The sequence below is a fragment of the Centruroides vittatus genome, unplaced genomic scaffold (genome assembly GCF_030686945.1).
Source record: "Centruroides vittatus isolate TY-2023 unplaced genomic scaffold, ASM3068694v2 contig_89, whole genome shotgun sequence".
NCBI lineage: Eukaryota > Metazoa > Arthropoda > Arachnida > Scorpiones > Buthidae > Centruroides > Centruroides vittatus.
In genome coordinates, this window is record NW_027122580.1 from 192,355 (window position 1) to 206,327 (window position 13,973).

Below are 13,973 nucleotides of genomic sequence, written 5' to 3' on the forward strand. Positions count from 1 at the left end.
TAATACACACTGAATGGAACAGTCTTCCATCTTCAGGCAGCCAAATACTTCAAATGAAAAATCAAATTGCTAAAAAAATACAATTACTTTATATTTTTAAGAACTGGTCATATCTTCAAAATTTCAATATCTATTCTTGCTTTTATATAACAATTTAATGAGACGGAGATGAATTATACTCAAATTTATGATAATTTACGATATTTTCTCGTAAGACTTTCCCCCACTTCTACACAACTACTGTATATCATTGCTTTGAGATGCTATTGATAACTGGACATCAAAATAACTTTTTAAACATCTCACAATGTAATATACATTCTGAAATTACTATTTTGAAATATATATAAATATATACAAGAATTAAACTTTGGTATTACTTTTGAAAAGACTTTAAAATGAGTGTAGTGCATTAATTTTGTGAATAGAAAATTTTTTCATCATCATAACTAAGTTATGTATTTTTATTTCTCTATTAAAACTTACACACACAGAACACATATATAATTAATCTTGCATATACTGAATTTATGCATACTGCCTGCAGTAGAAAGTCTGAAAATAAAGTCATGGTTTAAATTGACTCTGTTCAGATTCTAGATATAAACCACTTTTGATATAGCCAATAATAGTCAACAATAAGCAACTGCTTACCTATAGTACACCCTTTGTCAGAAAAGTTCCAGGACAAAGCTTGTAAAAAAATAGAAAATTGCAATTACCAAGTAATGATCTTAGCTCTTGGTAAAGTAGTCCCCTCAGCTATCTATACACAATTGCCAACATTTCTGGAGGTCTTGGAAGCAAGCAGAGAAAGCTTCAAGTGTGATGCTTCTCAGCTCATTTGTCACAGTCCATTGGATATCTGTGATATCTTGAAAAAACATCAGTTGCTTTTTCACTCACAGAAACAAGAAAAGTTACACTTTTCTGACAAAGAACAGCAATTGAAAGAGATTCATCAAGCAACTGAAAGGGAAGTTTCGTCAAGATATCGCAGACATCCAACAGACTGACAGATGAGGTAACAGGCATCACACTTGAAGCTTTCTCTGCTTGCTTCCAAGACATCCAGAAACATGGGTAGAAAGCTGAGGGGACTACTTTGCCAAAAGCTAGGATCATTTCTTGGTAATTGCAATTTCTATTTTTTATGAGCTTTGTCCTGGAAATTTTCTGACAAAGGATGTATGATGAGAGTCATCTAATTTATAAGTTAAACCTCATTCCTATAAACAGACCGTAAACTTTAGCAAATAGTGACTGGAACAATAATTTGCACTGTCTTTAAAAGCATTATGATACATATTTTTCAACTTGGTAATGACTGAAAATTATTAAACAAATATTACAGGTCATTTGAAAATTACACATCTTCAACTTTTTAAATAATATCTTTTCACAATAACTTGTTACATTGGAAAAATTTGTTTCAAATTTTTATCGGCATCATAATTATTCCTAAATAGTCAAAAAACACTTCACAGTAAGGTTAAAAATTTAAATATTTAAATATACTTGAACCAATATTCATCTTCAGAAACAGTGTTACTATTGTCACCGTAGGGCCGATATCTCTTTGATATCGTGTCAGGATGACACCACTGTATCCTTAGATTGATACAGAGAATCGTAAAATTGCACGAGCGGTTACGTATGGGTTAGACCCGGAATGAAGCAAGTGGAGAGGATGACGGAAGGAACACACTCGGAGATTTTTATATATAAAAATATACCCGTTTATTTTCCCATATATCCAATTAGATACAAACGGTTACTTTACAGAGAGATTGATAAGATACATGACTCGCGATCCGCAAATGTAAATGCTACACAGATAAGAGAGCGAGCTTACAGATATTCGCAGGTAGGATAAATACTTTAGGATATATGCTGATCATATCGACAAACATCTGATAGATGATATATCATCTTCGATTCTAGATTTCAGTCTAAATGTAGATTAATCCAATTGTACGCTAGTCCGAGGAGGATGAACAGTGGAGGAGGAGCTTGACGATGGGTAAATCCGAACAGGGACACACACACACAGTCAAGTAACAACTTCTGCTGTCTTACTCATCATACTCCCTTTTTATATGGAGAGGTGTTTTGCAGGCCCTTCCTTGATTTCGTCAGAGGAGATGATCTCCTTGGACCAATAAAGTGATGGGTGACATAGTCGTGACACAGAACAAGGAACTCAACTCGTGGGAATCAAGTTTAAACCGATCTTATCAGAAAGTTTTATCAGTTGATTTCCCATTAACTAACCCTTTTTGGTCTACTTCGTTCCATTTTTGTATAAAATGTAGTTAAATATTTTGGTTAAGATTATATAAAGATGATACTAAAAGATTATAAAATTATATAAAGATGTTAAAGTTCACAATATAAAGATCCTGATCTTCACACTGTGGTAATGTAATGATGAACATTGTCATGGAAATATTAAGAAACTTGACAAAGATATTTATACACAAAGTCAAGTCGAATTTCTTAATGCTTTCTAATGTTTTCCATGATGAAGTATTCATTTTTACATTTTCAAAGTTACAACTTATTTATCTAATTCTTGAAGATAAGTATTAGCCTATACAAATTTGAACTTTTGTTTATATACTTTATACACTTTCCTAAATAAAAATCTTTTCAAAGTCATCATTTTAAATTACTATATTTTTGAAAGCTAATACTTGCTCTTAAATTTCTTGAATACACTTCTTTAAAAATGATTATAAAAAAACTAATACAATTGTTCAGCTGAATAATACAGTATGTTATATCTTTGATGTATATAATTGGTCCTATTTTGAAATTTATTTTACATAATCTCTAGATTTTCCACTAATCTAATTTTATTCTGTCTGAATCAGCAAAAAATTTAATATTATGATAAGGAGATATTATCACTTTTTATTGTCTAGAATTGTCACAACTGCTATAAAAAAGAATAAAATGCATTGTATCTGAATGAAGCAAAGGTTACAAATTTTTTAATGTTATGTTTACTGATTGTTTAAAAACAGAATAAACTCTTATCTGAATTATCTTTGTAGTTCTTACTGATGCAAGATACAGTAGAGAAAGAAATCTTAGTGAACAATTTTGTGAAAATGGGAACATCAACTTTTGTAACTGGATAACTCAGATTAAAGCACTGATAATTTATTAAAACTAAAAAATACAGCTTTTCTTCCGAAAAAATTTAATTTTTTAAATAAAAATTAAAATATCAATAAATTTTTAAAATATGTTATGACTTATTTCATATGTTATTCTATAAATATCAGGTCAGTCCATAAGTCCCTGCGCATTTTTATGACCTTGAAAAAAATCTTGTTTTGCTATTAAAAATGTCAGTCTAATGTGATAATTTTTACACCGAAGTGTTAAATTGGATCTCATTCCTATAATACTGTTCAGAATTGTGAACATTTCAGTTGTTTATTTTCGTTAAAATGGAAGTAACCGACGAATATAAAAGACACGTTTTATACTTTTTATTTGGTGAGAATGCTACAAATGCAGCCAAAAAAATAAATACTGTACATAATCAAATCGTAATTAGTTCAAGGAGTGCGCAGAAGTGGTTTGAAAGATTTAGAAACAACGATTTTAGTGTGGAGGATAAGGCTCGTATGGGAAGATCCGTCGACTTCGACGACGATGCTCTCTCTGCACTAGTCTGAACTGTAAAAAAGGCTATTTCTGAATATTTTGATTCAAAACTGAAATCATTTTACGAAGACGGGATTAAAAAGCTACCATCGAGATGGCAAAAAATTGTATAAAATAATGGTGAATACATTATAGATTGAAATAAAATTTAATTAAAATCTTTTGCTGCTTTTTTTGTAGATAAAAATACGCACGAACTTATGGACTGACCTGATAATATTAAATACTAATATAATTGAAAAATTTATGTAAACAAGAACATAATAATCACAAAACTCACATGATTTACTTCCAAATTCTGGTGCAATACAATGAACATTCATAAGATTATCACGACAAGTTTTTACATGACGATGAATTGCATCTGGAGCAACTAAAATATGATTTGAAAGATATAATAACCATTTTATCAATTAAATATATTAAAAACTATATATATATATTAATAAAGTTATAAAGATTATATATATATACACTGTATATAATTATATATATAAAGTTAATTATAAATTTATATAATAGCAAATATTTAGTTAAATTTTAATTTTAACATTTTATATTTAAAAAGTTTACTAAAGTCTTATTTTTAAACATGTTGAGTGACAAGCATTTTGCACAAACATGTTTTAGGCACCATTTTGATTATGCAACATTTATTTGCTGTTTTTAAATTTTTATATTTATTTTTAAATATAATCAGTAGTAACATTTAGCCAAAAAATATCAATGCAAATTATCTCATAATGGGTATGTGAAGTAATTTTTCTTTCGCAAACACCAACGACAAGATAATTCAGGCAATATAAATAAATGTATCCAGAGGGTCAACACCTCTTTAGTGCGTTGTCAGGATTGACACCGTGTCTCTTGGACACGAAAGCCGTGGATAGTACATGAATTAAGATCATGAGAGCCACATGTGCGGGCAACTGGATTCGGGATGGAGGAGAGCTGAGAGACAGCATATCGGAAGTGAATCGCTCAGATGTCAGGTTAACAACACACAACGATTTAATTTCAAAGAAAACATGATAAAATTTACAATTTCGTTAGACATTAGCTTTAAGAGGCCTACAGACAAAAGGGTCGTGAGAGAGAGAGAGTTTACATGAGGTTCACATGGTGATAAATACCTGTGGTTTGAAGGATCCAGTTGTAGTCTTGATGGAGGAGAAGATGAGAACAGTTCTGAACAATGTATATACGACTAGACAGCAAAGTGAATGTCCCTTTCTGGGAGTAGATTTGAAGCTGATGAAATCTCAAATTATTTGGGGTTTCGACGACGAAGTTATTCCAATTCAAAGGCAATTTGGGACTGAGTCGATAGTAAAATCTGTTGTTGGAGGCACAAATGTTCCGGGTCGAAGATAATAGTATATCCATTGCTGGAGGCACAGAGTTACTACAGCAGTGGAGAAACAGGCAATGACCGACCCTTTGGCCATCAATTTCGATATCAGTATGATATCACCCAGCTAAGAGGTCAGCAGATCAAGGGAATGCATCATTTTCACCGTTAAGAAAGTATAAGTGGAAATTTTCTCAGATAGTAGATTCGACAACAATTATCGAATAAGTACGATATCATCAACAATATATTGGATTCTCACATAATATGATTTTTTATTTTTTTAATACTTTTCAATATTTTTTCAATAAACTTTTCTTTTTATGACAATTTGATTTGTCATTCATATTTTAGGCACAAATTAGCCATTTTGGTAGTATATTTACTACAAAAATATTTGTATCTGACAATCAAAACAGAAAATTCATATAAAATTTTAAACTTTTTTATAATTTGTTCTATAATGTCCAATGAATGTGTTGTTCTCATTCTAGATGCCCATTAATTATTATAACCACTTTACTCCAGAACAGTGATATCTGGTAAAACACGACAGACAACATCATACGACTTATCTCATAGGTGGCATCTGTTGTTTGATTGCCAGCTAAGAGATAATTCATAGTTGGCAGTCTACATGTTAAATGAGAAAAAGTAATTTTATTATTACATGTTCGTAAATATTTATATGAATTTGTGACAATTATAATTCAGACATTTTTCTTGTTTCACATAAGAATTTACTGTAAATTCAATATAAATTCTGCATTTTTCATTTAGCATAAAAGGAGATTCTGCATAATAAACAGCCCTACAATCTCTTAAAATTGCAAAATTATAAAACAATTAATTGAAAAGCACTTGTGTAATTATAAATGAAGTAGCAGCATTTTTAAATTGAAAATATATTTATAAAGGTAATGTCCTTGAATAATTACATTGGTGATTAAAATAGGAATCACGTGAAATTTCATTCAAGTTACATAAAAAGGCATCTAACTATTCTTCATAATCTCTGCCTACATTTTCATATACTTTTGCAATAATTATTCTTTACAAAAACAGAATAAAAAAAAGGGAAAAGACTTGTGAACAACTCAGTTAAAACAGACATAACTAGATAAAATAACAAACAAACCTTTAAACTCTACAACAATTTTTTTTATAAACAAGCATTTTTAGTATTACATGCTAAAAGATAGTAGCCATCATCAAACTTAAATATAGATTATAAAATAGCTTCTGCCTCAAAAATCATTGAAAGTAATACAGTTTAACCTGATTATAATGTCATCAAATGTAACAACAACCCTAATATAACGTCAAATTTTAATTGGTCCCATGATTTTACTATACTAGATAATGTTAAAAAACCCACTTGTAAACTAGATAATGTTAAACCCACTTGTTCAATTTAAATATGAGGTTAAAACCCTGTTTTAACGTCATTTTTAAAGTACTCTCAGATTAACAAAATTAGATTACGAATTTTATTTAACAAAGAAAATAATATGTGTACTACGAGTTCAGTTTCTAGTGTCAGAGTCCACTTCCTAGAACAACTGTGGGTAGGTTTGTCGCTTCTTTAAACGACATGACGATTGGGTTAGTTCACATAGTTACTCGTGTTATACAGTAGTTTAGCATCAAATCAGTTGAAATGGCTAGCTTAGAATGAAAAGTGTTAACGTTAGACTGCAAAGTAGAAATAATTAAAACAGTTGAAAGTGGGGAAAAAAAAGGCAGATATAAGCAGAGACTTTGGTTTAGCAAATTCTACAGTGTGCACAATAATAAAAAACAGAGAAAATTTTGAAAAGTTTTCAAGACGGCAAGGGACAAGCGAAAAAAATTAAGTGAGTGAAAAAGCCAATATTGATGCCGCTCTACTTAAATAGTTTAACCAATGCAGAAGTTCCAACTTACCACTAAATGGACTGATACTAATGGAAAAAGCAAAAGAATTTGGACAACTATTAGGCGATACTAACTTTAAATGTTCTAATGGATGGCTTGACCATTTTAAACAAAGACATGGCATAAGTTTTGGAAAAGTGTATGGAGAAGCAAAAAGTGTAAATTTACTAGACATTGAAAAGTAGTTAAGAGATGTGTGGCCTAAATTAAGAGGAGAATATGCAGATGAAGATATTTATAATGCAGATGAGACCAGGATATTTTACAAACTTTTACCAGATAAAACATTTAAATTTAAAAATGAAAAGTGTGTTAGTGGAAAACTTGCAAAAGATAGGATAACAGCTTTTGTTTGTGCTAATATGACTGATACAGACAAAATAAAACTTCTTGTAATAGGAAAATCAAAAAATCCAAGATGTTTTAAAAACATAAAAACACTACCAGTAAATTACAAAGCCAACAAAAAGTCATGGATGACATCTGAGATTTTTGAAGAAGAAATTTGAAAATGGGATAGAGAACTTACTGGTAAATGAAAAAAAGTTTTACTCCTTGTCGATAATTGCCCAGCACATCCAATTTTAGAAAATTTAAAGAGCATTAGACTTGTATTCCTTCCTCCGAATTGTACTAGCATACTTCAGCCAATGGATCAAGGAATTGTAAGAAGCCTTAAATCTCATTTCAGAACAATTCTTTTACAAAAATTATTACAAATATGGAAGATAATAATAAAATGGCAATTTCTTTATTAGATGCAGTTGATTAGATGCAGGAAAAATCTTGGTGTAAGGTTGGTTCGCTAATAATAGCAAACTGTTTTTGCCATGCAAAATTGTGTAATAGTCAAACAGCTATTACATTTATAAGTGATGACAATAATGAGGATGACAACATTCCTCTATCAGAATTAATTAAAACACTTCAAAGTTCAGAAAACGGCAAATTTTTGTCATCTGCTGCTACTGAGTACGAGTGTGTAGATGAAGATTTAATAACATCTGAATTTGATATAGATGCAGGTATTGTTGAGCAAATTAATTCTTCAGAAGAAAAATGTGGATGATGATGCTGATGAACCATCAGACAGAGAAAATGCAGTGCCATCAACCAGGGAAGCATGTAATGCAATAAGATTATTGAAAATATTTTATAGGTCTTGGAAAACTTCATTGGAAATAATGAACAAAGTCTATGATTTAGAAAATGACATTGATAAACAAGTTTTAGGTGAAAAACACCTACAATCTAAAATAACTGACTTTTTTAAAGTGAATATTGTTATTGTTTCTTTTTGATTGGCATACATTAGTTTAACCTTTTGTTACCTTTTAATTTGATATTATTCTCAAAACCAGAAGTGCCACCATTATAAAAACTTAAGACAAATAGAAATTTCTTAAAAATTTAAAAAAATACCTTTTATAATTACTTCGATGTAAACTTAGACATAATAATGTAAAAAAAGTTTATTTAAACATTTAGTTTGCACTTTTATTATTATTATTCTAAATTATTATTACTATAATAGATATGATATACTGTATTACTATTAAGAAATAATTTTATGGTAATACATACAATGTTGAATTAGAATTGATTTTATAACAGATTCTTAAACACACTTGGTACTACGTGGTACGATCCAAAAGTTCGGGAAATGCAGTAATCTGACAACAAAAGCATGTATTTGAAGTTACAGCGTATGAAACAGATTCTACCAACCCACCTCTACGTGTCAGGTTAATTTCACCCATGTCATGTGATTAAACCGTAAACGCTGCTGTTTTTTTCCAGAGATAGTTACCTTTGTCCTGCAACGTAATCAAAGTGGAGTTTCAAGAACAACCTCCAACATTAAATTTTGTCAGCGTTTAGATAAAACACCTACGAAGTTTTTAAAATTGCTAAGAAAGGTGTACGGTGATTCTATGGTGAAAGGTCACGGTGAAGTCGAAATGTTGGAGGTTGTTCTTGAAACTCCACTTTGATTACATTGCAGGACAAAGGTAACTATCTCCGGAAAAAAACAGCAGCGCTCGCGGTTTAATCACATGACATGGGTGAAATTAACCTGAACACGTAGAGATGGGTTGGTAGAATCTGTTTCATATGCTGTAACTTCAAATACATGCTTTTGTTGTCATAGATTACTGCATTCCCCGAACTTTTGGATCGTACCACGTATTTATGGGAATGAAATTATGACCTTGCAGATAATGACACTCGGTTATAACGTCAAAAAATTGCCAGTCCCATGGATGACGTTATAATCAGGTTAAACTGTATCTCAAAAATTTTTGAAATATTACTTTCAATTATATATAGATGTTTAATGTGAACAATTTTGATACAAAATTACAAATGATATATCAAAATAAAATTAAGAATATAAACTTAAAATCTGAAATTTAAAATACAGAAATAATTCACGAATAGCAACTGAATTCTGTAAGTTTAATTGCCTTACTGTCCTTAATCATACTTTATTTTAAAAAATTTTCTACGGGGACTTATTGGATTGATAGGACTATTACATCGATGTATTGGTTATCACAAGAAGGAGTTCATAATCAGAAAAATAAAAAAATTTTAGAAAGGAATACTATGAATATATGAGGGCTATTTTTTAAATAAGATCCGTTTGTGAATGAGAGTGAGAATAATGTGCAATCACGGCAGTACGCATGCGCTTCTGCTCCAAGCAAGCTTGGCGCGCATTTTGACGCCATTTGAAGCCATATCGTCTGTCTGTATTCTGAGCTGTAGAAGTTTAAAATGTTTAAGAAAATTGAGTCTCCAGCCGACTGTGAGATACAATCTGTTATTTGATTCTCGAGTGCAAGAAACTTGGCAGCAGTGGAAATTCACCATCAGATTTGTGAATTTTACAGTGATAATGCTATGAGTGACAGTAAAGTTCGAAAACGGGTAAGAATGTTCAAGGATGGGCGAGTTAATGTGCCTGATGAGCCACGCCCTGGCCGACCTCTGATTTCTGAAGATTTGGTTCGTGATGTGGATAACAAAATTCGAGAGGACCGACTATTCACGATTTCAACATTATCAATTAAATTTCCACAGATTTCAAGATCAGTTTTGTATACTCTGTTTCGGAGAAACTGAATTATCGAAAATTGTGTTCTCGGTGGGTTCCAAGACTGCTTTCTGACAATCACAAAACAAAAAGATTGGCAGTGCTTTATCGTTTTTGACTTGATACGATCAGGAAGGAGATGAATTGTTGGACCACATCGTTACAGGCAGCGCCGGATAAAGGGGCGGGCAAGCCAGGCAACTGCCCGGGGCGCCAAATTTTGAGGGGCGCCGATATAAAAAAATATTTTTTTACATTCATTATTTTTTTAGATTTTATAAATTAAAATTGATCATTTTTCATGAGACATCAATTTTTTTAGCAAGCAATAAATTGTTTTTTCTTTAATAATACCAAATAAAGGTCACAACGCTAATTATTTTATTATTGTCAACAGATTAAATAATTGTAATATTATTTATAAGAAAACTATTTGTATAGTCAGAATTCATAACAACTCAAAAAAAAAAAAAAAAATTAATAGACAAAAACAAAAATTTACTAATTAAAATAATGAAACCTAAGAATTTTTATGGCTTTTATCACACAACATTGATGCAGACAAATGCTTTTTAATCTCTAAAAAGTTTATTTTTATTTATTTTGAAAAGATAATTTGTAATCAGTATCACGTATCACAACAATTTACTTAAAAAATAGAAGAGATCAAATTTATAAATTAAAAATATCAACAATATTATGAATAGTCAAAGTGATACTGGTGCCTGTCATACGCCTTAATAATTAAATAATTTTGTCTTTCTGTAAACTTTGCATTAACAACACTTGCCGTGCTTTAACCCTTCTATAGTCACGCGATTATGCCATCCCCCTTTATCGCGCAATAAAAATGTTATTTATTGCATTTTTTGCAGTTCAAAAAGATTGGAGAACTTAAATTTTTTGAAAAATTTCAGGAAAAATGCCACGAAAATAACCACCAGAGGGCTTCTCACAGAAGCCAGACGTATTCGTTGTGGAATTAATTAATTTTTATTATTTTTACGTTACCATAAATTTAATTATTAATTTATATTATTTATTACATGGATACCTACTTACCGAAATTTATGTAAGAAATCATAACATTAATATAATTTCAGACTAAAAGGGCTACTATAATGCCTCCAAAAAATTATCAGGGTATCAAAATCGTAAAAGAAAACAACGAGAAGAAGGGTCAAAAAAAGCAAACAAAAATTACTGGGTTCTTTAAACCAGAAGAAACCCAGACCCAGTTAACTGAAAACAATTCTCAATTACAATTGAGTCTGGATTCTGGCGAGACTTCTGCATCTAGTTTCGAAGAAATACCCTCAAATCTAAACAATCAACAACCGAAAACAAATCTGGAACTGACTACCGTTAGCAAACAAAATTTTAACAAAAATTTTAAATATAATGATTCGGGTACTTGGCCACTTGTACTAAATTCTACATACAGAGATCATATCCTTGCATTTGATTTTTCGATAACAAAAGAAATTGATTCACGTATCCACGAGATTCGGATAATCGTAATTTTAATAAAAGAATGTATTATAGCATAACTTCAAATGGAGAACGTTTTCTACATTCATGGTTATCTTATTCAAGAAGTGAAAATAAGGTATTCTGTATTTGTTGTAAATTATTTTACACAGATAAAGTCAAGTCGGCCTTAGCAACAACAGGTCATTTTAACTGGAAACATTTAAGTGAGTATTTAAAACAGCATGAAAATTCTACTGAACATTTAAATAAGTTTATTAAATGGTCTGAGGCACGGAAAAGATTTCGAACTTGTACAGTAATTGATAAAAATATTCAATCAGCTATTGCTAAAGAACGGGAACACTGGAACAATGTATTAGAAAGACTAATGAATATTGTGTTATATTTAGCAGAACACAATTTGGCTTTTCATGGTTCATCCGATCAATTTTTCACTAAAAATAATGGAAATTTCTTGGGGTTGGTTGAACTTGTTAGTAAATATGACGTTACTTTGCATGAACATGTTCGTCAAATAATATCAAATGAAACATCAATTACTTATTGCAATAAAACAATACAAAATGAAATAATCACATTATTGGCATCTTCTGTTCGTGATAATATTTTGGAACGTACCCGTAAAGCGAAATATGTTAGTATTATTTTAGATTGTACTCCTGATATTAGTCATAAGGAACAACTTCCACTTACGTTACGTTTTGTAGATATTGGTGACAGCAACTTAAAAATCAAGGAGCATTTTATTACCTATCAAGAAATTGAAGAATCAACAGGCCACTCATTATATGAGATAATAAAACAATTAATGAATAATTTTCAATTGAACTTAGATGATTGTAGAGGCCAAGAATATGACAACGGCTCTAACATGATGGGAAAAAATAAAGGTGTTCAAGCTCGTATTTGTAAAGAATATCCTCGTGCTTTTTTATGCCATGTAGATGCCACTCCCTCAATTTAGTCATTGGGGATGCAGCTATATCTTGCACACAATCATCATCTTTTTTTGGTATTGTACAACGTTTATACACATTTTTTCCTGCTTCCGTAGGGCGATAGAAAATTTTAACCGACAATGTGCCTTTATCTTTAAAACCTTTATGCGAAACTCGCTGGGAAAGTCGAATTGCTTGTATCAAACCTTTGAGATTCCAAATAACTGAAATACACGATGCACTTTTACAAGTACACGAAAATTCTAAAGATGCTGGTGCACTACATGAAGCATTTACGTTATCAGAACAAATATGCAAATATTCATTTCTAGTATTAATAGTTATCTGCTATGATCTGTTGTCCCAAATAAACATTGTTAGTAAAGCCTTACAGGCCAATTCAATGGATTTAAATAATGCTGTTAATTTATTACAATCTTGTTCTAAATATCTTGAAAATTATTGTTCCAATGGTTTTGAAAAATGCTTGGTAGACGTGAGAGAGCTAGCTGAATTAGTAGGTACTGAACCGATCTTTGTACAAAAATGCATCTGCCGTATAAAGAGACAGCATGATTATGAAGCTATTGATGATGATGATGTTGATGCAAAAGAGCATTTCAAAATAAATGTATTCAACATATTAGTAGATCAAACTAAGTCTTCTTTGGTAGAATGTTTTGAACAAACCAATGATTTTTTGAATAATTGGGGATTTTTGTGTAATTTAAAAAAAAATCTAAATAATGATGAATTACACAAATGTTGCATGAGTTTACATTTGCTTTTAAAAGACCAACAAAAATCTGATATTGATGGTACTGAATTAATGAATGAAATTATATTTTTCAAAAACTGAATTCCTGAAAATGTTAACAGTCCTTTAGAGATTCTCAATTTTATAAAAATTAACGACCTATATACAATTATGCCAAATTTGTGGACAACTTTAAGGATATTGCTAACAATTCCTGCAACCGTTGCAGCTTGCGAACGTAGTTTCAGTAAATTGAAACTTATTAAAACATATTTAAGATCAACGATGACAAATGAAAGATTAAATAGCTTGGCAATTTTGTCAATAGAAAATGAAGTTGCAAAAAATATAAATATGACCGAAAACATACAAAAGTTTGCAGATTTAAAAGCTAGAAAAAAATATTTTAAAATTATTTTTATGAAACATTTACTTTATTTGTCATACATTTAATTTCTTTTTTAAGATTATCATCATTGTTTTTGTACTGCATTGAATATAATGGTGCTATAGCATCACTTCCAGTACATATTGCAAAAAGTCATATCATAACCAGAGCTGCAAAAACTAAACAGAGAACCAACACTTTTATAAAATATCATAACCAACTAAAATTCTTAATTATGGTTTCAAATTATGATAAAATGCAATATAAATCCAAAAATAATATTAAACATTTTAATAAATTCATAAAAATTGTTTTTGGAACTATATACATTTAATGTCGGTATAGTA

The 13,973-nt window shown here is 30.4% G+C and overlaps 1 protein-coding gene across 1 annotated transcript in view; it reads right to left on the minus strand.

Moving 5' to 3' along the window:
• Madm (MLF1-adaptor molecule) overlaps positions 1-13,973 on the minus strand; it is a 115,291-nt gene that overhangs the window by 16,465 nt on the left and 84,853 nt on the right. The window contains exon 6 of the mRNA XM_067280668.1: positions 3,962-4,054. Within this exon, the coding sequence (XP_067136769.1) occupies positions 3,962-4,054 (93 nt within the window). The remainder of the gene's footprint in view (positions 1-3,961; positions 4,055-13,973) is intronic.